This window comes from Colletotrichum lupini, chromosome 4, assembly GCF_023278565.1.
Source record: "Colletotrichum lupini chromosome 4, complete sequence".
In the NCBI taxonomy this organism is placed as follows: Eukaryota; Fungi; Ascomycota; class Sordariomycetes; order Glomerellales; family Glomerellaceae; genus Colletotrichum; species Colletotrichum lupini.
In genome coordinates, this window is record NC_064677.1 from 2,837,390 (window position 1) to 2,861,379 (window position 23,990).

At 52.5% G+C, this 23,990-nt stretch overlaps 7 protein-coding genes across 7 annotated transcripts; 2 read left to right on the forward strand and 5 right to left on the reverse strand.

The window, feature by feature from the left end:
• Nucleotides 1–6,721: 6,721 nt before the first annotated feature.
• CLUP02_07985 (uncharacterized protein) lies at nt 6,722–7,093 on the reverse strand (the record flags this gene model as incomplete). The annotated part of the gene is made up of 1 exon (XM_049286977.1): nt 6,722–7,093. The coding sequence occupies one exon, from the start codon at nt 7,091–7,093 to the stop codon at nt 6,722–6,724; it is 372 nt and encodes a 123-aa protein (XP_049144120.1).
• A 428-nt stretch (nt 7,094–7,521) lies between these two features.
• Nucleotides 7,522–9,222, reverse strand: CLUP02_07986 (3'-5' exonuclease; the record flags this gene model as incomplete). Its single annotated transcript, XM_049286978.1, has 2 exons — nt 7,522–8,195; nt 8,244–9,222. The coding sequence occupies 2 exons, from the start codon at nt 9,220–9,222 to the stop codon at nt 7,522–7,524; spliced, it is 1,653 nt and encodes a 550-aa protein (XP_049144121.1).
• A 608-nt stretch (nt 9,223–9,830) lies between these two features.
• On the forward strand, nt 9,831–10,412 carry CLUP02_07987 (U6 snRNA-associated Sm-like protein LSm5; the record flags this gene model as incomplete). The annotated part of the gene is made up of 6 exons (XM_049286979.1): nt 9,831–9,855; nt 9,905–9,961; nt 10,020–10,058; nt 10,117–10,144; nt 10,195–10,262; nt 10,321–10,412. 6 exons carry the CDS (start codon nt 9,831–9,833, stop codon nt 10,410–10,412), a joined length of 309 nt encoding a protein of 102 aa, XP_049144122.1.
• Nucleotides 10,413–10,795: 383 nt separating this feature from the next.
• On the reverse strand, nt 10,796–12,110 carry CLUP02_07988 (uncharacterized protein; the record flags this gene model as incomplete). The annotated part of the gene is made up of 8 exons (XM_049286980.1): nt 10,796–10,986; nt 11,040–11,150; nt 11,213–11,271; nt 11,356–11,416; nt 11,497–11,672; nt 11,713–11,847; nt 11,897–12,012; nt 12,093–12,110. 8 exons carry the CDS (start codon nt 12,108–12,110, stop codon nt 10,796–10,798), a joined length of 867 nt encoding a protein of 288 aa, XP_049144123.1.
• A 338-nt stretch (nt 12,111–12,448) lies between these two features.
• CLUP02_07989 (transmembrane amino acid transporter) lies at nt 12,449–15,381 on the reverse strand (the record flags this gene model as incomplete). The annotated part of the gene is made up of 3 exons (XM_049286981.1): nt 12,449–12,625; nt 12,691–14,886; nt 15,244–15,381. 3 exons carry the CDS (start codon nt 15,379–15,381, stop codon nt 12,449–12,451), a joined length of 2,511 nt encoding a protein of 836 aa, XP_049144124.1.
• Nucleotides 15,382–16,071: 690 nt separating this feature from the next.
• Nucleotides 16,072–16,209, reverse strand: CLUP02_07990 (uncharacterized protein; the record flags this gene model as incomplete). The annotated part of the gene is made up of 1 exon (XM_049286982.1): nt 16,072–16,209. The coding sequence occupies one exon, from the start codon at nt 16,207–16,209 to the stop codon at nt 16,072–16,074; it is 138 nt and encodes a 45-aa protein (XP_049144125.1).
• A 1,570-nt stretch (nt 16,210–17,779) lies between these two features.
• CLUP02_07991 (amino acid permease) lies at nt 17,780–23,655 on the forward strand (the record flags this gene model as incomplete). Its single annotated transcript, XM_049286983.1, has 7 exons — nt 17,780–17,954; nt 18,020–19,005; nt 19,061–20,069; nt 20,118–21,726; nt 21,770–21,827; nt 21,886–21,962; nt 22,050–23,655. The coding sequence occupies 7 exons, from the start codon at nt 17,780–17,782 to the stop codon at nt 23,653–23,655; spliced, it is 5,520 nt and encodes a 1,839-aa protein (XP_049144126.1).
• Between the last annotated feature and the right edge of the window lie 335 nt (nt 23,656–23,990).

Consider the following 23,990-nt stretch of genomic DNA (forward strand, 5'->3'; position numbering starts at 1 on the left):
TGAGGTTAGGGGTAACGGCCGAATCGTCAAAGACAGATGACAGCAGGTGCTGGGTGGGAGTCTCCTTAATTTAGGATGCTGTGTTTTTTCCCACCGCCGTTGAGGTATTGTCGACTCGCAATGGGGTTGAAAGTGTGAAGGAGTGTTGAAATCACAACCAGCGAAAGTATGCGGTCTGAGTGGTGAATTGGGTTGTTGGAGGGAAAAAGAGGCTTCGAGGTCGGAGGCAGCGCGGTCAGGTCAGGGGCGGGCCGCGAGGGTTGGATTGTGAGGTGCCCGTGTTTATGTCTGACGGGGCGTGGAATTTTTAGAGTTGGGGACGATGGCGTAGTAAACCCGTCGCGGTCCTCGAGTGTGCCAGGCGGGTGCAGATGTTAGTGCAGTGAAGGACGGGAGGCGAGAGTGAGGTGTGCTGCAGCTCTCAGTGCGACGCAGGAGAATAAGTGGAGGCAGGTAAAATAGTGCGGTAACGATAGGTAGCTGTGCCTTGATATCTTTCTCTCTCGCTACCTCAGGGACTAAGGGCCAGGAAAGAAAAAGAGCACCTCTGATAGCGGGACTGGACAGGCAGGTAAGGTAGGTGGACAGGGTTAAATTTGGAGACGTTGAGGCTTCGTCTGGTCAGGTTGGTGGATGGCGCCCGGCGTGGTTTGTGGCACTTTAGGGGAAGGAAGGAGCCCCAGTGTCAGTGTTTCCTCCCCAGTCAGTCTTGGTCGATACCTCAGGAAAAAGCGAGGATACCTGGGTATTCGTGGTAGTAAGAACGAGATGGTGGTGGATGTGGTGGGCTTCTGGGAGTGGCTTGGGGATGAGAGAGGGAGGGAAGGAGGGGGTTCGAGTGAAAGTGGGACCTTCAGAACGGTTTAGGAGAGAAGGGGGACCCCTGGTCTCTCCTTTCTCATTAGACAAAATGAACCGGTGCCTTCCTTGCTCGAGCAAAACCAAAAGACTAAAAAAGCAGAGGGAGAAAAAGCAAGCAGTGCCGCGGCGACCCTGAACGGCGAGGTTACTCCAGTAAGGTACCTTGGCACAATAAGGTAGGTAGGTCTGCTGCTTCTGCGGAGTTTGCGACGAGGTGAAGCCAAGGTGAGAGGGAACGAGAGAGGACACTAGTAACGAATTGCGACGCGAAAGCGAGCGAGCGAGCGAGTGTCGGTCAGGTCGGTGAGGATGTTTCCTGTGTGATAACGAACGCTCTGCATGCGAGAGTGTGTGCAACGATAATGTAGGCAACGACTGTGGGAAGTAAGTGATTGATGGAGATGAAGATGAAGACGAGAAGGGGAGAATCAGAAAAGCACGGCTCATGTCAGGACAGGGAGAAGAAGTTGGCATTAATGGCAAACATAGTGTAGATGCTAATTATCTTTGATCTTCAGGAGCACTGCAACTACGACCTCCACTCAATGTCGTGTACAATCACAGATAGAGGTACATCCACGCTATTCGACTCCCATCACACTACTACAAGTGGTACAGCGAATACAGGGCAAGTTGCTTGGTGGTCAAATGCGCACTGACAAACTGGGTAACCCAGCCTCAGTCAAGTCACTGCAACAGCGGGATGGCGATGGCAAAATAAGGGTAGGATTGGCACATTGGGATGGAAGAGGGGGATGGATGGGACGGCGTTTGACGTCGTAGGACTGGCGTCAGGCTTCGAAAGACTTCATTCAAAGCTCAGCAATCTGGCAATCTGGTAAATTGGCAGAAGGGGACCCGGAGATTCGCGCGTCAAGTTGGTGCCGCCCCTTCCACGATTCACAATCAATTGGCAGACGATTTCCGGGTCTTTTGGATAGATCTTTGCCTACGAGAAACCCACAGTACTGTAAGGTACCGTACGGAGTATACACCGTACTCGTAATTCGGGGCGGTGTTAGGAAGGGGCGAAAGGGCAACCTACACAGTACACTGATGATTGATGAAGGGATGGGTGTGTAGGATGGCTTGGATTGGATCCCTCTCCAAATTTACCATCTCTTGCAGGCGACTATTTCGTGTGCAAGGTACCTAAGGTACATACCTTTTTGTAAGTACCTGTTCGGGTTGTCTTGTACGGCAGAGGACATGCGGGCAGAACTGCCGCAGCCCACGGACGAAAAGATAGGAGACAGGGATGGATGGCCAGGTCTCGCAAGTGTGGAATGCCCGCCCGCTAAAGAGGACGCGCCGAAGAGAAGGCGCGGGCGGGCGGCGGGCGAGTGGGAGTGGCAGAAGTGGTTCAGAAACTGGAAGTCTTGGGTGGGCTCAGAGTCATTGAGTGTAAGGTGATGGTTGTGTGGCGGCTCAGGAACCGGCGCTGCTTGTGCACTGTTGCTGCCGAGACCCCTGACTAGTAGGAAGCATTAGCCGGATGCTGATAGGAAAATACCTCGATGAAACGGGTCAAATCGAATGTGTTGGTGTGAAATGTCTTGAACTGACGTAGCGGGCTACTACGCCACGGGATCAAGCCGTTTCTTTTTGGTCCCCGCTGCGTCAACTGGAGCCCAATTTGCTAGTCAGGAGCTTTGGAAAGTTCCTTCTTTCACTGAAGATCCCGGCGTAAACGGCTGCCTCTACCCGTCGATTCTCTTAATTTCGAAATCCTGTTGGCAATATGGACAAGACGGAGTAGGTATGCAAGTGTACATCAGATACATCCATCGAGTTTATCTCTGCAGCTGGCAACAACTGTGAATACGTACTTAGGTAAGGTACTATTACCTTACTACGTAGTCGTCAACCACGCGGCATAAACCGCCATTTTGTTTCCCACCTCAGGCGCATGCTATTCTCATTTCCAACCCGCACCTGGTCGTTTCCACCCCTGGACCGCATCAACTCACCTCTGGGCCTCATCTCCAACTCTGATTACCTGATATGCAACCAAATATACAAAGTGCTTTCCAATCTGCGCCGTCTGGTCGTCGTCGTCGTCACCTTGTTGATTAGCGCAGCTTAAGCCCCGAAAGAGTCTTCATGTAGGTCTCGGACATGTGCCAGATGAAATGAACCTGCAAAGATGAGAACAAAGGAAAAGCCCAAGTCTTCTAGGCGTCTTCCATGAACCGGTAGAGCTGAACCCGTCCAGGGAAAGAAGCATTCCATTCCGCACGTCTCCTCATTTCAACAGCTTTCCCCGCCCCCGAAACAAGCCTGGACCGGCGGGAACCCTGAATCTTTGGTCGCTCATTTTTTTTCTCGCAGCTTAAATTACCTTACAGTCCATGTCACGCCGGTAAACTTCTTGAAACATGCAGTCTCTGCCCCCGCTCGATGCAGAATATTCCCGACGTCTCCAAAGTCAACGTTCCAGAGTACCTGCGGTACAGATACACTCCACTTTCTTTTTCTTTTTCATTACAGAGTCCGGACTATTTGCTTTGTTTTTGCTTCCGTAAAGAGGTAAACGAAGGCGACGTGAAGGTTGCACACATCGGTGTCATGGCAGCTGTGCGACAACGCCACTGGCTTTCACCTCTGCAGGAGCTTGCAGGCGGCAGTGCGATAAGAGGCGCTAGAGACGCAGGAAGCGGCAACTGGATAATAGCACCAACGACGACGCAGCCCAAGTCGTCACCCAGACGTTGCGCACGGCGACCAGCGGCGGCTGCGCGCTATCTCGATCGACTTGCAGCTTGAGAGAGAGAGAGAGAAAGAGAAGTGGGAACTTGGAAGCAGACACTAGAGATTGGTGGTTCAGATGGCGGATGGCTTGGGAACACCCGACTACCTACCTACACTAGCGCAAGGGAGGAGGGCGGACAGTTTCGTGTGGCAACCGTTCGTGGTCGTCTTACTGGCCAGTGCTTCTCTGGGTTTCTGGTGTTTCTCCTCCTCACCATTGGTTTATCTTGCGGCACCATACCTAGCTCACTGGCATCTCTTGCTTGCATCGTTTGACCTGGCTGTTTTCTTTCTTGGGCGGCTGCGGCTGGCGGCGTCGGTTCGTTGCCACGTTCACGGTTGACAGTTCCCCAACTGTTTGGGGCGGGATGGAGCGCGACTCGCAGCTGCATTTTGTCAGCGGGGACTTTCAGCTGGCAATTGCCCGCTGAAAACGTCCAGTGGCGGCTTCCCGGCTTTGCAGCCGCCGGCCGGTCCAAAATAATTGCTTTGATGCCGTGGCTGATGCTCTCTCTTGGTTCCCTCTGCACATCCAACCGCGTTTGCATTCGCGACCACATGTCACGCCCAAGGGGCTTCGGACTTGGCAGCATTCAGCAGAAAGCATCAGTTGTGCCATCCGATTTTGGTACTGCTTCCTGTAATGGGCCACCTGGAAACTGCAGGGTTTTTTTCCAAGCCTCCAGGGACCAAGGATGTTGCTTCCGAGCCTTCATTCTCCGTGTTTGACTTGATAGCGCCCATCGAGACCCGTTTACTTGACGGATACATCCCTGGTTGATGTCATGACGGATCTGGTCCCGTCCCACCTTCATCTGCAATCTCACCGGCTAAGGTAGCGACTACTGCGTACGTGTAGAGGCAGACGTCCCACTCGGTGCAGGACCCAGCTGGACAGTGAGATGACTATGCCAAGGACTGAAGCGTCCCCCTAAGTCCACCTTAGCGATTCCTTCTTGGAACAAAATTTTTGACAACGGCCGCGAAGCCAGTCTCTAGCTTGGTGTGCTAGTCTAGATCTAGACAAAAGTTCGGGTCTCGGTATTGTCCGTATACTGCCTCCACATCTGTTCTCATATCACGTTTAACACGACACCTTCGCGATGAATTTGGCACGGTCCGAACTCGCAGTACTGCCTAAGAAGCCTTCGAGAGTCTGGAGCCTCGGCCAGATACTGCCTTAGCCGAAGCGCTACCTGTTTCTAGTATCTCCTATGAGCATCCAAACCCTTATATGCCTTTGCGGTATCGACCGTCTTGTGGACTATGCAGTATACCTTGACGTCGAAGTTCACGGCAAAGGGCCACCCCAGGCACTACAGAGAGCATTTCACGATGATTTTCGTCGAAATTTCGAGAATATCCAGGGCATGTGGTGCAAATTGGGTGTGGCTTAAGCTTCATTGTGCCCCACATGGTGCCACTGCTCATTTGCTCTTCGAATTGCCATTGGTTTCGAGTTGAAGTCTAGATATCAGTCTTGGTCACCAAGCTGAAGAGCATGCTTGGTCCCTTGGCTCTCCACAGCTATCTCGATAAGCTTTCAAGCACCATGAGCCGATCGGTTGGCAGCATCCACAAGTGGGATCGCAAAGGGCTTTGGACACGGCTAAGACCCTTCTTTTTTACGCTGGCCAAAGACAAGAAGCCACTGGACATAAAATAGGAACGAGCCTCGTTACTAGCATGGATGGAATAGCCATGCTTTACTCGACAACCTGGTAGAATTAGGCCGAGATGTATCACATGTTCGACCGAGTGCCTCATCTCCAGTTCGATAGATTTCAGCAAGCCTCGAGGCTACATGATCGTTTGGAGTAAACGATGAGCATTTCAATATGGCAGTCATTTGTCCTTGGTACCATACCTCGTATAAGCCAGATAATCGGGATCACCGGGCTGTAGGCCGTAGCAATCTGCCACAATACCCGGTGAAGTCCACACGCCAAGGTCCTAAACGCAGGTAAGAAAAGAAAGAGCTGCGGATTGGTTTCGCAATCCGATCACACGAACGAAGGTCTCGGGTCAGAAGCATGTCAATGATGCATGGAAGAGGCAGGAACCGTACGGGAAAAGCACCGCCAAAACAGCCCGAGCGATTCTCCGAGAACACCCCAGACGTCACCTCACGACTTTGTCGAGGACCGAGCACGATCCTAGTTCTAGAGATTGTGGAGAGTTCCCTAATGCAGATGCAGAGACAGCCCTATAATGCCAAACTTCGGACGGCGAGGCAAGGACGTCAAAAAGCAGGAAATATCGGGCGGGCCACAATCGGATGATGATCTGCTTGGGAGGCCGGTCGCAAGCTGCGACGGATTCGGGATGATGTCGAACTTGTTTCCTCGCTGCAAAGCCGTGAGGCCTGTTCGCTCGGCCATTCCGAGTTATCTTCAACCTCGGATGTCAGTCGTGGCCAACTGCGAAAGACATCTGAGCTGGCCTGGCTTAGGACTTGAATCAACTCCCCTTCATCATAGTTGTGAGGGCGACTGAACAGGTCATGAATACATGCTCGTCTGAACCCATGTGTACTAAACAAGCATCGTTTCGCAATCGCTGCTCTGTGATATCCAGAATCTCCTTGGCATCTGCTTCTTCCACGGTTGGCAATCGTCACTATGTTGTATGTTGATGATATTCTTGTACTTTCCACCTCCCTGAGACCCCAACAAGAGACGAACCGTCGAAGAAGGTTATAATTTGTGATAGAATAACAGCCCAGATGGTTTTCCTTCTGTTTAGCAACCGAGGCATCTTTCTCGAGGCCAAATAGTCATGAGTATCCCATGCTCTCAACCCGTCCCCATCAACCTGTTCGCCACCACACGTGTAGTTCATCTCGTATCGCAACATGTTGCTTGCTACATCTCGCATGTACCCTCTACAGACAATGACGGCATTCTAAACTCGGCCGAACATATCCTTTGTTCCACATATACATTTATTCTTATACCTTGACTTGGAAATGTGGCAAATTAGAAAAGAGGCTTTGAAATCAAGCCCACAGGCCTCACACCACGCGCCGACAGTCGTAGACAATGTCAACGACGTATCATCGCGTCGCGCAAGATTGTGGCTGTGACGAGAGATATCGTCCAATACCCATTCAAACGATACGATGACAACGACGACGACGACGATGGGGTAGGTCTCCCATGTCGTGTAACCCCAAAGTCATGTCACCCAGGCAATAGGAGTCAATAGTACAAGTCCGGTGTGATGATGTGTGCTGTGCTGTGCCTCTCCCCACCACGACAAGCTTACTGACATGCATGAAGAGCTTGAATAATTGACCCAAGAAAATGGTTAGATAGAAAATGACAAAAATAACAGTAAATTCCTGTGGCTCAAAACAAAACAAAAAGTCGATTCGACCCCGCAACCTATTGCGCGCAAGAAAAAAACAAGCTATCCATGGCATTATGTAAGACCGTGAGCCAACATACGTTCTTTGCCAGAATTCGTACCGCTCGGCCATCGACTACAACGGACGGTGCTTGTTGATGCACTGGTCCGTCTTTGGTGCCGATAATGGAAGCCATAGGGATGAGAGTTCATCGAGGGCGGGTGCGTGTTGTTACGGTGGAATACGCAATGGACGGCAGACATCATGAAGACAAAACAAGAGCACCAATCAAAGAGCTCTACCGCAATTCATGTTTCGAAACATGCAGGGGCGGCTGTGGCTGACGTGCGGCTCGGCGATTGGCAAAGAGTTGACGCGTCCATATGTTTTCTCACGGGCTGCTGATTACTAGCGAAGACTGTGCTCGTGGAGGGAGGTGAAATGTAACCAATGCGGGTATCTCTATTATGCATGAATCCAATGCTGAACTACACGACGTATTTTTCTTGGTTCGCTGACTCGTCATGCTACCCTCTTCGTGAATGTAGCTGCGCATCATCTCACGCAACCGAAGAAGAGGCCCCAGTATCGGGCTTATGAGCCTCCAACATCAAAGCTTTGTACCTGCCTTGCAGAACCTCCTTCGGCAGCGTGTGCAGAATCTCGTTTCGCAGCCGCTTCTTGTCGAACGACAGCTTTTCCAACTTGAGAGCCTCCAGAATGTAGCTCACGACCGTGTTCGTCTGGAGCGGCGGGTCTCGGAGGACCTTGGCAACGGCCTCGGGCGTGAGGTCCTCGTTATCGTTCCAGATGAAGTAGGCTCGTACGGCGGAAGGTGAGGCGTGGAGGGATTTGATGGTGGTCCGGTAGCTGGCCAGCTTCTCATCGGCAGCAACGACCCTGGCATCCTTTTGGCGCTTCTGGGTTGGAGCAGCCAGTTTGGCGGCTCTCACGCTCTCGGCGATTGATTGACCCTCGCCATCTGCCTCAACTTCGAGACTGTCTCTGATTGCTTGGCACTCCGAGGCCGACAGAGGTGCTGAGATGTTGCGCGGGTCAGCCTCCAGAGGTTCAATATTCTCTTCTGCCATTGGGAGGGTGACACCGTCTGCGAGCCGGATGTTCAGGCCGAGCTCAGCATTATACGGGAGCGGCGGAGTTGGATCGAGGCTCTTGCGCTTCCCATTGAGAACATGGAATAGTTGAAAGCCGGCATAGGCATCTGAAGCAGAGTCTAGGCGGAGTTAGCAAGCAGTAGAGAAAAGTTTCTGCTAACACTTACACATGAGCTGGTCCATGTTCAGGGACTGGGACCAGTCACTCGACCGGACATCCTGCCCCTTGAACATGGGAAGACCAAGGTGTTCCTTGACCATTGTAGCCAGAGGTACAGGCCTCCTGTTGATCAGTCTCACTTCGCCACTTGCTGAGTACTTCACAAGCTTATACATATGGCTCAACTCGAAGACTCCCCTCGTATCGACCTGCAGATGGTTTCGTATCCGCGTACAGTCACCCTTGATGTTCACGCCGACCTTTCGCACATCCGAGTCCTCCATGATCTTCCGAAATGTCGGAGCGACAAAGTCGTCGGTGGGAAATAAGGCAATGTGAAATAGAGCGATCCGACTCTCGTTGGCGACCTGGATCAAGGAAACATTCTTCTTCGGACCCGAGGTCTTCTTCGCATCCGGGAACCACTCGAGGTCGAACCCAAGGACTGAATCATTCACAAAGTATTGACACACTCTCTCCATGGTGTGTTTGGTCTTGCAGTAGTGCACCTTGACCTTTTGCTCGGCCCCGCCTACCGATGGTCCTCGAAAGAGCGTGTAAGACCAGAATGAGTCTCCCGTGTTCTCTTTTGCAGCTTGGGCTTTCCGGAATGCCGGCAGAGGGATCTTGAAATCCAAGTCTGTCTGCGGAGGATCTGCTGGCTCTGTAGCCGCCTTCGTCTCAGCCTCAGCCTTGCCCTCCTTCGGACCCCCTGCGGTCTCTGCTTGGAGCGTCTGGGCAGTGGGAACGTTGTCCAGCGCGGGCTGGTACTCCGGAGCGGTGTAGAAAGGCAGGTCATCGCTGTCAGAGTCGATAATCTCGTTATTCGGCTTCGTCGCGACTGAGGGCTGGCTGTTGTCTGGCGTCGTGGTGTGGAGAGAACGCAACATGTCCACTCGAGGATGGGATGTCTCGTTCTGACTCGCTTGGCCGAAGACGATGCCTCGAATGGGGTTCCATAGTCTGGCGTAGGAAGAAGGATACATTGTTGATTTGGAACGTCTGCGAATCGTCGATACTGTCAGTGAAAAGCCAAGGGCAGCTTGCAGTTTGGTGAAAACGGTGTTCATACGTTTGGACCAGCACCGACCTCGGCAAAAGTCGATGATTATATAGAATAGAACTGCTGCGTCTAGGGAAGCTCATCACCGCTACTCGCGGGTGCATCTGAAGGGGGAGTGGAGCGCCATATTTGCCACCGGGCATTGGCGCGACAAAGTGAAGAACGGTATTCTTCAGGCAGACGCGTCGTGGGTGATGGAGGGGTTCAATTAAAGTACGGAGTAGGCTCTGTGGGTGATACGCGCCCAGTTGGCGGCAACGACAGCTGGGAGCTCCAGTGATGTGGCTTAGTCATTCACAGCTCATCGCGCAGTCACCTGACATGGGCCTCTACGCTCACCCCTCCGGCCTAAGTCCACGACGTCCATCATCTTGAGCAGCGCCGTTTTGGTCAGGCAAAGAACCTTCGTTTGGTGTATCAAAACGACCATCATTTCGTTCGACGACTTTAATCCCTGCGGAACCCCTGTAAGGAGACTTCAAACGTGAAGAGTTCAGAATCTCCACCAGATTCAAAGATTTAAGCGGCAAAATGGCGTCGCAACTGCTCCCTCTGGGTGAGTGGACAAGCCCATGAATGCAGATCGTCGAAGCTGACGAAGATAGAACTTATCGACAAATGTGTTGGATCGAGGATCTGGGTTGTCATGAAGGGTGACAAGGGTACAGCTGACCATCAAGGGCTCGAGTGAACCTGATCTGCTGACTCAAATGATGGCAGAATTCAGCGGCACGCTCCTGGGTTTCGATGACTACGTCAGTAAGTAAATATTGAATGTTGCGCTACCCATGGCTGGAAATATCTAACGAGAAAACAGACATGGTGTTGGAGGACGTGACAGAATTGTATGTGGCCGTTTTGACGGAAACGTATACCCCTGCTAACTACGGCCTAGCGACTACTCTGGCAACCACACAAAGCTTCCCAAGATCCTGCTGAACGGCAACAACATTTGCATGGTACGTCACGTTTCCTATTGGGTTTTCTAAGAGAGTGGAGGAGAGAGACTGATGATGAGCAGCTCATTCCTGGAGGAGAGGGTCCGGTGACCGCATGAAGAAGTTTGGACAAGGGTCGCATTTGAGCAGAGGCAGCCGCTCTTCAAGATCATAGATAGACTAGGTTCATGATTTCTATAACCTAAAGGATGGCATGAGGGAGGCACCAGGGGTGGTACGAGCAATGCCATGACGGCTGAAGGCGTTGACTCGCTACCCAAGGAGACAGCACCAAAGAGGGCTTCAAGGGACTGGGCATACACATAAAAAATGTCACGTAGGGAGCCTTTCAGAGCATCGCGAAATTGACGACGTAATGCGCAATGATCAACTTTTTTTAATCCGAGGCCCTATCTCAGCCCGGAATACGAAAACCAATATGACGATTCCCCATGCCAAACTTCGGTATCAGACCGTTATTCCGTAATGACCTTATCCGCCTAACGCCCAGAGGAAAAATCCCACGCGAGATGTAAACCATCGTCTCGTATGTCCGCCTTACTGGCCCTGCTGATTCGAACGGCCGGCCTCGACCATACGACGAAGCTCGAACTCGCGAGTAAACTCGCGACTGAGGTGGGACAAGTCCTGCATGAGCTTCTTGATGACCTGTACCAAGGCTTCCTTGGCGGTGATCGTGCCGTCTGTCTGGACTCGAATGAACATCTCGGGGACGTTTGGATGCGCGACTGTGACAAAGGTTTAGTATGCTTGACGCTGGTTGGAGGGCAATGCGCCTTACTCTTGTAGCCCGCCATGAGGACGTTCTTGTGCATCTTCAGGTGCTCGGACAGGAGGTTGCCAAGAGTGTGGTCCTCCTTCTTGATGACGAAGTCGGACGTGTTGGACATTCCTGGGAGGCGTTTAGCTTGGCCGAATGGCTAGGAAAATGGTTGAAGGGTGTACAAATCGTACCAGAGAAGACATTCTCCTCGATCTTCTTCTCGCCTTCACCGAGCAGGAAGAGCTCGAAACTATGAAAGAGTTAGTTCAATTTCCGGGTTCCGTTTACTCGCAAAGAGACGCGCCGAGGAGGAAGGTTCTCAGATTGGGAAGACATGATGTGGCTCAGATGCGTTGAGAGAGGGTGGTTCTGGAGTCTGGGAGTCTTTGATATGCCTGATAAAGCAGTGATGCGATGGTTTATGTGCGTGGAAAAACAGGAGCAATGTTGAAATGCAGGATAGAGATTTAAAGACGTAGTTCCGTGCCTTGCGAAGGAGCCTCTGGCAGAGCCCGGCAAGGAAGCCAGGAGAAGACCATGGCCACCTCCTCGAGGGTGACGGGAAGGGTGACGTGAAGGGAAGCCTGAAGGGAATCATAACAAGGTGAAGCCGTTTCGAGTCCGTCTTCCGACCAGGCAGACATAGACTCCCTCCAAATCTCACAAAACAAAAGCGTGAAGATTGTCTCACCGATCAGGCGCGTTCATCTTGGTGATTCGTGATAGTAAAGGGGAGGGTGGAGTCGGTTGTAACGAGACTTTGAGGACAAAGCTGAAGACAATGCGTAGTTGGAGATAACTGAACGCAGAATACCGAAGTGAGACTCTATTATGGTTAGTGGAACGTTCTTTCATGACGAGGAATTGATGACTACCTTTTGGTTGGTAATGTGATTGAATTTGAGAGTTCAGCCGGGGTATGAGAGATGCTGGTGAGTGAGTTGGACGTGGTGAAGCTCAGGCTCCTTCTCAGTAAAGATGGGCTGGAGTCCTAGGTAGTGGGTCCTAGAGATTTAGGCTGCGCCACAGATGTACAAATGTGGCGGTGCATAAGCTATTACGACCTTCCACGTCTTCCTTGACCTTCATTTCACCTCAATAGATTAGATTGAAACTCGCTAAGCCATAAGAAAATTTCGTTTTCTTGGCCTCTATGTCCTCAGATGATTTTCGAAAGGAGTTGAAGGATAAGTTGATTCAAAACCACTGCTACGTATACACATACAGAACTATAAACGTGGCGATGAGCCTCTTGTTCTTCAGTCTATGTACAAGCCCATGCTCATTGACGACCGGCCGATGCTGTCCAAAACCCTTGAAGAACCCGCTGGAATCCATGCAATGATTACCCAACGCTTTTCAGACAGCACTGAATGACAATTAAAAAATGCAGTCGCATGCGTTTCCCTCAGGCGCTTTGTGCCGATTTACTTCCCCCTGCGGTCGCAGTATGCCGGAGGTTTAGCACCATCGGAGCCACCAGCCCAGCTGTAAACAGTCAAGGTTGTGGTATAAGCCATAGCGACGAAGCCAAAGATGCAGAGTATGATATCAGAAATCTTCCAGAGCCTGTTTCTCGCAACGGCCTTGTAGTGAAGCAGGGGCTATTTGAGGGTTAGCAGTCAGATTCTATATTGACAAATTAGGTCATGTGCATGATTGCACTCACCGGGTAGATGTAGACAAGTGGAATGCAAGCAAAATTACCGACGAGGGCAACGAACTTGTCTAGATCATCCGCACCACCCCATGCGATGACAGCGCAAAGAATGACAAAGAAAAAGCGGTAGAGGTTCTTCTGCCACTTGATGTAGGGATTGTACTTTCCGCTCTTGGTGAACAACGCATTCTCGGTAATCTTGATAGCGGGGAAAAGCTGCAGAGGAATTGACAGCATAATGGCGATGGAGTAAAGGAACTGGACACTGTTGACAGCCTTGTTGTCTTGGGGCATGTTGAGGAGCACCACAGTCTCGGTCTTGGACCCGTAGGCGGCGTAGGAGATGGCACCCATGCCGATGAAGATGACCGAGATGATGATCATGACCGCCAACATGACACGAGGGAACTTGCTGGGGTTCTTCATCGACTCCTGAATAGGGATGATGAGGCCAATTCCTTCAAACGTAAAGATTGCCGTGCCTATGAACAAGGTCCAGTCGTTGCGGTTGAACTGGATGATGTCCGCGATACCATTGGTGGCCAAGGTGAGGATGTCGTAGTATAGCAGGTATGCAAGACCAAGTAGAATGAAGGCGTCTGCGATCAGAGCAGTAAAACTCAGCTTCTCGATGTCTCGCAGTAGGGAGAATGGCAGGAAGACAAGCACCTGCAAGAGGATCAACCACTTGACAGCGATGTTGGATTTGCAGTCCGATACCGCTAGAATAACGGCCTGCAGATTTTCTGACGTAAAGACCATGTACGCCGCCACGAACCCGATCTGGCTTATAACAATAGACGATAGGATAGTCGCCCTCATCCACTTGCCATAAAGAATGCCGCCAAGATCACCAAAAGATCCGTCGACCTTGAGACGAGTCGTGACCAATAGAACGAAGCAGTAGTAGCTCAGCGCTGCAACCCCAAGCAAGACAGCGTTGCTGAAGACCATACCACCGTTCAGATAAGCGCGAGGCAAGAAGAGAACTCCCGTACCAACGAACGACTTGAGCAGAAGCAGCGCCGCACTCATGGGACTGTTCTTTCCACTGCCGCCACGCTGCTTGCGTCTCCTTCTGTGGCGCGACGGTGTCAACAGCGCGCTGTCTTCCATAGGCTCTCTGTCGTCATCGCTTTCGTCGTCGCTTTCGTACATGTCCTCGCCTGAGGAGAAGTATTCGCCGGGTCGTAGGGCCTCGTCGTCTTCCTCCAACTCTTCACCTGCGAAGTGACCATATATCGAGAGGAACTCGAGGAAGCTGGACGTCAGCAGCCGAGGCTGGGGAGCTTCGCTAGCCTCGCCGCGCTCACCACCATCTCTGGCCGTGGAGGGGCTTCTTGCCGCTCTACGGAGGTAGTTGCGACGGAAACCTCCGGGAACTTTGATTGTATTGATATCAAGAATATCAGTCTCGGGATCCGGACGCGAAACGCTGAAACTCTTGCTGCGCTGCATCTTGCTACGGGCTTCTGCCTCTTCGGTCCACTTGTAAATGCCTCGAGTCACGTCTCCGCCTTGTAGCTGCAAACTCGAAAACTCGTCCTCGTTCAGTCCGGTGTCGGCGTCGGCGTTCACGGCCTGCTTGCCCTTCACACCATCACGCATGCTAGACTCTTCAGAAGCAGCGTCGGTGGGCTGGACCAAATGCCTCTTGACAATCTCGGGGTCTTCGTAGGCACCAGCACCGGCGTTTCGCGAACGAGAGTCGAAAGATCCATAGTTGGTCATGGGCGTGCTCGAAAGCTGAGCGCCGGCGGCAGCAGGGGAAAGAGGTCGTGCCGGAGGGGTGGCAGAGCGCACCGGTGGTGTGCCATGCCTCGGTGGAGATGTCCCCAGCGAGTTGGACAAGGCGGCGGCGAGAGCCGAGACACCGGGACCTTGAACGCTTGAAGGAGCAGCTCCGGCAAGAGGAGCGAGACTTGCCGTCTCGCTGGCATCGCCTAGCCTACTTGAGCTCCCGACGAAGCGGCCGGTCTGGGGAGTGCCATATTGCTGCGAGGGTACGGGCGATGCCAGGCGAGCGGTGGCGTCTGCTCGAGGTAGAGAGCCGAATTGTCGGGACGGGGAGTCGGCCCTGGGAATGCTGAGGGGATCTCTCGAAGGAGATGCCATGATGGTGCCTAATGAAACCGGTCGCGGACTATCGGATGCCGGTATTCGGTATATCGAGGAGCCTCCAACCACAGCGTTGCAGATTCCGAACTGGATCAACAACAGACAACAAAGTTAGCGAGGTGTCATGGGCGGGAGAAGATGAGATGGGACGGAACCGGGAAGAGAAGGAGAGCTAGATGATGGAGAAGACGTAGGTTCGATTCAAGTACGGGGAGAGTTTACCTGGACTCAGTTGTAAGACAGCTGACGAGATCAATTGCAGCGCACGGCTTGGGGGGATGTGCGTTCGAAGCTGTTGCTACTGGGAACCCGTGATAAGGACGCCGCTTCCAAGCGGGTCGGGTGACCTAATCTGGCAGGTCTGGAGAGTCTGTGGCTCACACAGATAGCGTCGGGTAGGTAGCGCTACCTGGCGGCAGCCTGCCCTGCCCTGTAGGCTCATACGCTGTAGCAGGCCCTGGGTGGTGTCGGGAGCTGTGGCTGCGCTGCCGAAACCCGTCGGGCTATGACAACCGACAGCCTAAGGTAGCACCCAGGAGCTCTCTCGGGTTCCTCGCTCCACCCTCCGGGCATGCTGACCATGCTTGGTACTGAACCTGCAAGGCAATGTTGTGCCTGTGTTAGCCGCTCTACGCTGCCCCAGCCTCCAGGTGAGGTCTTGTCTCAGTCTCTCAGACATGGGTTGCGAGGTCTCCTAGGTTTTCAGTGCTTGGTAACGGTACTCTTGAATAATCACGTCGCCGTGCTACTCCACGTCACAGCTGGTAAGCTCCAGCAACCAACGATGAGATGCGAATGCATCATCTACTTATCTACATGGCTGCAGCGCTGTCTCGAGTTCCCTAGGTACAACAACAATACATAGTCTACTTGGGTGATTCCGATCATTATTTCTCGTCTTATTCCATTCCCTCTGTTTCTGCTCTCATCTCTGACTTTTTCCTTATGTAATATCTTGAACACTTTGACCGGGAACCGCAGATTCGACTGTACCTACTACCTACGCCAGGACCTCTGCTTCTGGCCATCGGACTGGCTGGTATTGACCGTCAATCGCATGTCTGATTCAGCACAGCAAAACAGCACAGCGAAAATCTCTGGGATATGTGTCTTTCTTTCCAATGACCGGCCATCCTCCGGTCACTTCGAGACTTGCTAAACGCCTCATAATGGATACGACCTACAGTTTTTACTAGAAATGAGCCGAGTATTTCGTCTTACTGCCAGCGCACACTACCAAAAAAACCAAGGTTCCCATCGGATCTTACCAGCTTAGGTAAGGCACAGCTCGACCGCTACAATAAGCGAACAGATGTCATTGGCTGCATGCACATTCCGCCTCACTTGTTCCTCTTGCTCTGACGGTGGCACGGTGAAATGGGAGAGAGAGTGGGGGGCTAGCGCGCTCATTAATCCTGGCGCGGGCTGCGTATGAACGTGTTTTGGACTCTGGAGCCCCGCGGCGGGTGCTTTTCGGCAGCTCTCCACCTCTCACCTCCCTTGGCCAGAATTGTCAGGTAGGTGAACAGCACCTCACCTCAAGACTCGAATGAGCCCGCGCATGTAGCGGTACCTGGTGTCTGTCTGGGTGTGGTGCATCGCTGATTTCGCATCCCGTGCGCCTACACTCTTCACCCTCAGGTTCACTTCACCAACCCTTCACCTCCGGCATTGAAACCCCATCATCGAGTCATGAAGCAGAGACACTCGACACTCCCACACTGACACTCCCATGCTGCTGGCTGATAAGCGGCAAAGCCACACTGGTAACTAGGTACTCGTTCGAATTTCGCGGTACCAGCGGCCAATCCGGCCCATCCCATTGGAATCTCCGGCTTACCGCTGTCATGCGCCTGAGTCAACCGACCGGTCTCTTGTTTTCTATTTTGGAGGTCGAACCCTGCCACGCCAGCATCAGATGGAATGTCGAGCCAGATGGCTGGCAGATGCCAGGCATTTGACACTTGACGCTATTCTCGTTGGCCTGTGATGCCATGCCCATCGCCCTACCACGCCTGTCTCTATCTATCTGTGGCATGGAAGCTCTCTCGAGGCTCGTGGGGGATCGGGCAAAGCGGGCGACGTACCCCCAACCGACAACGTCCAGAAGCTACCTAATCACAGGTACCTTACACTACGGGATATCATAGGGGATTCCAAAGAAATCGCATCTCGATTCTGCAGGATACCCTACTAGTCACTACCCCTCCTCACAGATCCTTGGACACGAGAAAACGGCTCTGCACAACCCACAGTGCTACCACAGTGACCGCTTGTCACGCATTGGCGACTGACCTGTCCGATCTGTCCTTCGCTGCTGGATGACGTCGTTTCGTCCTCCTGCTTCGGCCTCTTGTGCTGCATCTCACTGCATTTCCCAGACTTTGGTGCTTGTTTGTGTGAGTGGACCACCAACAAACACGGCGCGACCGGCTGGAGCATATCGCAGCTTTCCAATCGGCACGCGGGGTATTGGAGAGGCTTGCATTGGATCGCCCCAGATATCCCTGGCTCGCAGAACGGTGAACCCTGAAAACGAGACGATGAGAAAGACGCGAGACATGCGCCGGGCCAGTTGGATGCCTGTGCGGCCCGCCGTCCCAACCAGGCCATTCTCTTACTGGTCGCCGTGATCACCGCCGCCGCGCCGCAAGCCATCGTTCAACTACACTTGGACGCACTGGGGGGTTGATTAGCCAGCCCAGTCCAACATTACACACTGGTGCGATTAAGGGCGGGGACTCAAACGTATATACCTATGCGCTGCGCTCCCACACCGTTAAGTTGTTCTTGACCGAACGAGCAACCATCCCATCTCCGTCACTGAAGTTCGTCAAATCTTTGTCGTGTCGGCTCTTCACTGTGGTTCGGCACCGAGGAAAACGATCGTGGAGGTGGCGCATTCCCCTGTCCCCTTATCCGGGAAGAGATCCGGTTCGACCTGTTGACTACGACCGGACCCCCTTTTCCGACCTTCACTATGGGCGGCGACGACAGACGACCGAGTCTCTCCAGCATGGAGCAGACCAGTACCAAGGCCAAGTTGGGTGCAGTTTCGGGGGTCTATATCCCCGTCTGTCTCAATATCTTCAGCATTCTCATGTTTCTCCGTTTTGGCTGGATTCTTGGTCAAGTTGGGCTTTTGGGCATGCTTGGTTCGTCAGCTACTAACACAGACGCGCTCACTCCGTCTAAGCCTACACTAACAAAACAACCACAGGACTACTCGTTACGGCTTATCTTGTAGACTTCTTGACAACGCTCTCTCTGTCTGCTATAGCTTCAAATGGCGAAGTTAAGGGCGGAGGCGCCTACTACGTAATCTCGCGGTCTCTTGGCCCTGAGTTTGGCGGTTCCATCGGGATGCTCTTCTACCTCGCTCAGGTCCTCAATACCGCTCTCAATGTTGTTGGTCTCATTGACTGCATAAAGCTGAACGTCGGGGGGTCTTTTCCCCAAGGCTACTGGACTGTCTACATGCTCCAAACCTTGGCTTTGCTGCTCTGTGCTGGATTGTGCTTGGCCGGGAGCGGCATATTTGCCAAGGCTAGCAATGCGCTGCTTGTCATATTGAGTCTCGCCATTATAAGCATTCCGATATCTTCCGCGTTTAAGTCTCCCTTTCGAGATGATGGACTTGGTGTACGATTCACCGGCTTTAGTATCGAGACGTTGGTGGACAACTTTGCTCCCCATACAAAAAGCGAGTCTTTCAAAGGATTTGAAACTTTTCGAGAGGTCTTTGCCATCCTGTTCCCAGCCACGTCAGGAATCTTCGCAGGGGCTTCAATGTCTGGAGATCTGGTAAATCCTAGCAAAGACATCCCGAAGGGAACTCTCTGGGCGATGATGACCACCTTCATTGCGTACCTGGTTGTAGTCTTCTCCATGGCTTCCACCACAACGCATGCTTCATTTCTCAACAACACAAACATTATATCGGTCACGAGCTTGTCTCCACCTTTGATCCTTGCAGGAGAGTGTGCCGTCACCTTCTTCTCCGCCGTGATGGGACTCATTGGTGCTGCCAAGCTCATGCAAGCCCTGGCCAGAGACAAGTTGCTGCCCGGTCTGCTGCCATTTTCGAAAGGAACGAAGAGGGCTGATGAACCAATTCAAGCCATTATCCTCACATATGTGCTTGCCCAGATCGCCATGTTCGCCAATTTGAACCAGATTGCGACTTTAATCTCCATGGGCTATCAGGTGAGCACCCGCTTACTCAGTCTAGACGAAGCTGTTTGGGACTAACAGAGAGCAGATGACCTTCTTCGTCATGAACCTGGCATGTTTCCTACTCAAGATAGGATCAGCTCCCAACTTTCGGCCTGCATTCAAGTTCTTCAGTTGGGAGACAGCTTTTGCTGGCAGCATCATGTCTGCAGCGGCCATGTTCTTCATCGACCAGACTTATGCGGCTACTGCAGTCTGCTTGCTCATCTTTCTCTTTTCCCTGATTCACTATCTCAGCCCACCAAAGCGATGGGGCGACGTCTCGCAAAATCTCATCTACCACCAAGTGAGAAAGTACTTGCTGCGATTGCGGCCGGAGCATATCAAGTTTTGGAGGCCCCAAATCATTCTGCTCATCAACAATCCTAGGAGCCAAACTCGACTGATTCAATTCTGCAACTCCGTAAAGAAAGGCGGTCTCTATATTCTCGGCCACGTCATTGTGACGGACGATTTCAACAGCGGCGTTCACGAAGCCAGACTTCAACAGGCAGCATGGACAAAGTACATCTCGGAGTTCTCCCGTATCAAGGCCTTCGTGCAGCTTACAATGTCCCCAACCATTACCTGGGGTATCCGAAACTTGATTCTATCGGCTGGGCTAGGGGGCATGCGGCCAAATATTGCTGTCATGGGATTCTACAACATGGACGAGCTGCGAGATTCTCGACCTTCTTTCCAGGTTCCGAAAGCACCGAGCTCGTCGAACATGAACGCCCGCCCTCAGGCCAAAGCCAAAGAGAGGCCTTCACGCAGGAGACGAGGCGACACATCAGCGCGTCTGATGGAAGGCATGCTGCCTACGGATGTGATGAAGACAGAGGGCATGATGAGTGTGACCAATTACATGACTATGTTGGAAGATCTCGCTCTGAGGTACAAACTGAATGTCGCAATTGGCAAAGGCTTTGAAAATCTGGAAACGCCGCGCAAGGACAAAGCCAACGTCAAGAAACATCTCGATCTCTGGCCGATACAAATGTCGGCAGAAGTTCTGTCAGATGGGAAAAGTGTCTTGACAACCAACTTCGACACATGTGAGCAGGATTGTTGTTTCAATACGAATTTCGCTGATACATTTGCAGATACCTTGATTCTCCAACTAGGCTATATCCTCTACAGCGTTCCGACATGGCACAAAGTATACAATATTCGCGTCATGGTGTTTGTGGAGTACGAAAGTGAAGTGGAAGAAGAAAGGGCGCGAGTCAAGGCCTTGCTAGATAAGCTGAGGATCGAGGCCGAGGTCATCGTGTTTTGGCTGGCTTCCGGACACCTCAATACGTATGAGCTGATCATCAACGGCCAAAGTAACGACCTCGAGTCTCAGATTATGGTCCACGATATACTAAAGGATGAAGAGTGGTGGGACGACCTGCAGAGGTTCCGAGGCCGTGAGCCAAATCTGAACTCAACCGAAGAGCTTACGTCTTTCGCGAATATCATCGAGTCAACCGCAGGGCGGCCTGGCGTGTTCAACCCGCATGTATCACTGGACGATATTGAAAGTGGACGGCGACCAAGTCTGGTGCACTTTGGGGAACTGCCCAGGAAGCCGACGGTTTCGAGGTTGTCCCGCCTTGGCGTCAGTGTTGGAATTCATACGTCTCACTTGGGAGATGAGGTTTTTGAAGACGCCTCTGGCTCCGACGGTGAGATGAGTGATCAAGAACAACAACCATCTTGCCTTGATTCCGATTCTGAATTTGAACCTGGCAGCAGTGACTACAGCGAGGACGAGATGCCAGAGGTCGACGCTCCCAGGCGGCCGTTGTTACTTGGGCGAGGACGAGGGCGAAGCCAGAGCGACGACCTACTCACGAGTCCATCGAAACAAAAAAGGAGCAAATCGAATAAGAGCGCTGCACCGGCAGCATCATACGGCACGATGGTGTCACAAGCTCGTTCTGAAGGTCAGGCGGGCCCAAGCCACGTGGGAAGGGGCGAAAACGTGTCAGCGCCTCCAACTCCGCTGGAACGACCTGTGCTTGATCGAAACATATCTGCTCGTTCCATGGGCGGGTTTCGGTCGGCGGGTATCAACACTTACGATGCGACCTCGGGAAGTGTATCAGGGAAAGCAACCCCAGCAACGAGACCAACGCTCTCTCGACAATCATCAGCAGTGAGGTTCTCAAGTCGTCCAATGCCGGAGACCAGAACCGATGTGGAGGGTGCGTCTGGTCCGACAATCATGTTTGCAGACACCACCGAGGAAGAGACGCCGCGGGCGGAACAACCCGCATTCTCAAGACAGTCCTCCGCAGGACGGTTCTCCAGTCGGCCTGTGCCCGAGATGACGGTGACGGCGGCTGAAGAGTTCGAGCCGAATAGTACGTTTGCGGAACTCTCGTGCAGATCACGCAAAGCTTCGGTCGCGTCTACTGCAGATCTAGGCGACGTCCACATGAACATGGCGGAACTTGTGGGACGCTACAGATTAGACTCGAGACCCGACGCAGACGGGCCCGGCTCGCCCTACTCGACGCAAGGCATCTCGCTCTCGTTCAACGATTTGCCATCGCGAGCGCAGCATGTCATCCTCAATGAGCTGATGCGGCAAAACAGCAAAGATACAGCCGTCATGTTCACCACGTTGCCCGTGCCCACGGAGGGGACTTGCCAGGATGAGCTGGCGAGCGTGCAGTATCTATCGGACGTTGAAGTCCTCTGCCACGAGCTCCCTCCCGTCATGTTGGTCCTGAGTAATAACATGACTGTCACGGTTGGGCTATAGTCTGAACTCGTGGTGGGGCAATGTCTCAAATCCTGCGAGGGAGAACATCCATGATAAGGTCAAACCACGCGGGGGTTAATTCATACTTTGGCGTTTATTTTTTTTCCAGCGTGTAGACGGCTTATGTCGGGGATCATCACCCGGAACAAAGGCATGTGGTGGTAAACTCTTTTGGGGCCGGCCACATTCCTCAGTGTCTTTGGCCGAAATGAGAAGCTATTCAACTAAGCATTCTTTGTCTGCCAGCGACCGGACCACCATGATGGGCTTTCGCCTGCAGCCTTTACAAAGAGTTTCCCTCGACGGTGCATAAGCAGCTTGAACTCTCGCCATCCAGGTTTTTCTTCCCCTACCTCGGATGTCTGTCAAGAGGAGTGGTTTTCATGGAAGCCTCTTTTGAAGCCATGGACATTAAACACCCAACCCCGCCGGCATTGCCTTCCTCATGGACAATCCCTCAAACAGTCAACATGAATGATCATGGAAGGAAATCGACTTGGACCACGCAATTGTCGCCGTACCTGAAAGGCCTCAAGATAAAGAACCTCATGACGTCTCCTAAATCACCAAAGTCACCCAAATCCCCAAAGTCGCCAAGGTTTCCACTTTCACCCAAATCGCCGAGATTCCCTCTATCACCCAAATCACCCAGAACGCTACCGCCAAAGCTTCTCGACGAGGACTCGTCATTTCGAATTATACATACGCCTGACAGGCCGGAACGACCGATATCAAAACGGGCCATTCCGAATGACGAACAGTGCATGGCATTCCTTATGTCTTTGCAGAGACAAGAAGAACACAAGAGGGGAGGCGTCAAGACGGGCCTCAAGATGTGGCCGTACCCGGACGAGCAGGAGGCCGAGGACCGTAGGTATCTGCGGAGCGTGAGGGTCGAAAGTGTGCACTTGGAGGAAGCTCGTCTCGCGAGAACAAATTCCTCCGGCCCGGCCAAGGTTGTGGAAGTGGGCAGAAGCTCGACCAAGTCGACGATGGCATCACGGCGATCATACCACACCAGCACACCCAGTGTTAGTGACGCAGGGGACGTCGAAGAAAAGCCCCGATGCGGTCTTACAGTGGCCGTCGGTGTTGCCCCCCTCTCTCCACCGCCGACTGTGCCCCGCAGTCAATCAAGGCTAAGCTTTCACACGCCAAAAGCCAATACATCTCGCTGGTCCGATGACAGCATCGAGTCCCTCTTCTCGTCGAGAGACATGGACTCGCCATGCCCTCAGCGAGTTACTGTCCGCTCATCCTCCGAGGCGCTGTCACCCACTGTCGTCGGGGACGAGTCTGTTGGCTCATACTCGCCTCCCCTTCTGACGCCAGTGAAAGATCGGCCTGCTACACCGTTCACGGACCCTTGTCTACGGGCGACATCCGAACCGATGACGCCTCCGCCTTCAGATCACATTGTTCACCAGATGAACATAAGCCCTGAGCCGGTGCCGCGGAAGTACTCATGGCGCTCTTCCAAAGATACGATCCTCAATACAGGGGCCCCGATATCAAGATTCCAGTCGTGGCTACCAGAAGCGCGGCCGGAAGAGGATTCCGAGGGGGGACAGCAGCAACAACAGCAACCTGAGCCGGAGGTCTACGGCGAGTGGGCGGATTACTACTTTGAGGATGGGAATTTCTGGGATGACTATTCGGACGGCGATGAGGAAGGAGATGAGACTAAGGTAGAGGAAGAGGAGGATATCGACGCCATCGAGAAGGAGGAGCAAGAAGTCGGCGACGAAGAAGAAGAAAAGGAGGAAGGGAACGAGGGTCAAAAGGACCGGCTTCGGGTCGACGATGAGGAGGTTTATCCGCGCTACGAGAGTTTTATCAAGGATTACAAGAACAACGTCATGAACATCACGGTTACGGAGGTGTGAAGGTTCTTCTTCGACGTTACTTATTTCGCCCATTCGGATTTGGGGAGTTTTACGGATGGGATAATATCTCAATCACCTTTCAGGGGTTTGAGACATTGTAACAGTATTGTACGAATTTGAGATTTAGTCGCGATTACCCAGTCGTTATTTCGGAACAAAAAGAAAGCCTTTATGATTTATTACCTTTTGGGTCGCCCTGATGCTTCAATATTATCGATGTCTCTGTAATGTTCGTGTCACATGACATCATTCAACTCCCTTGGGCTAACAACTTAGATGAAAACTGACCGAACCGCGCTAATAGGCTAAGTACAGGAGCTCCATACATCACGACG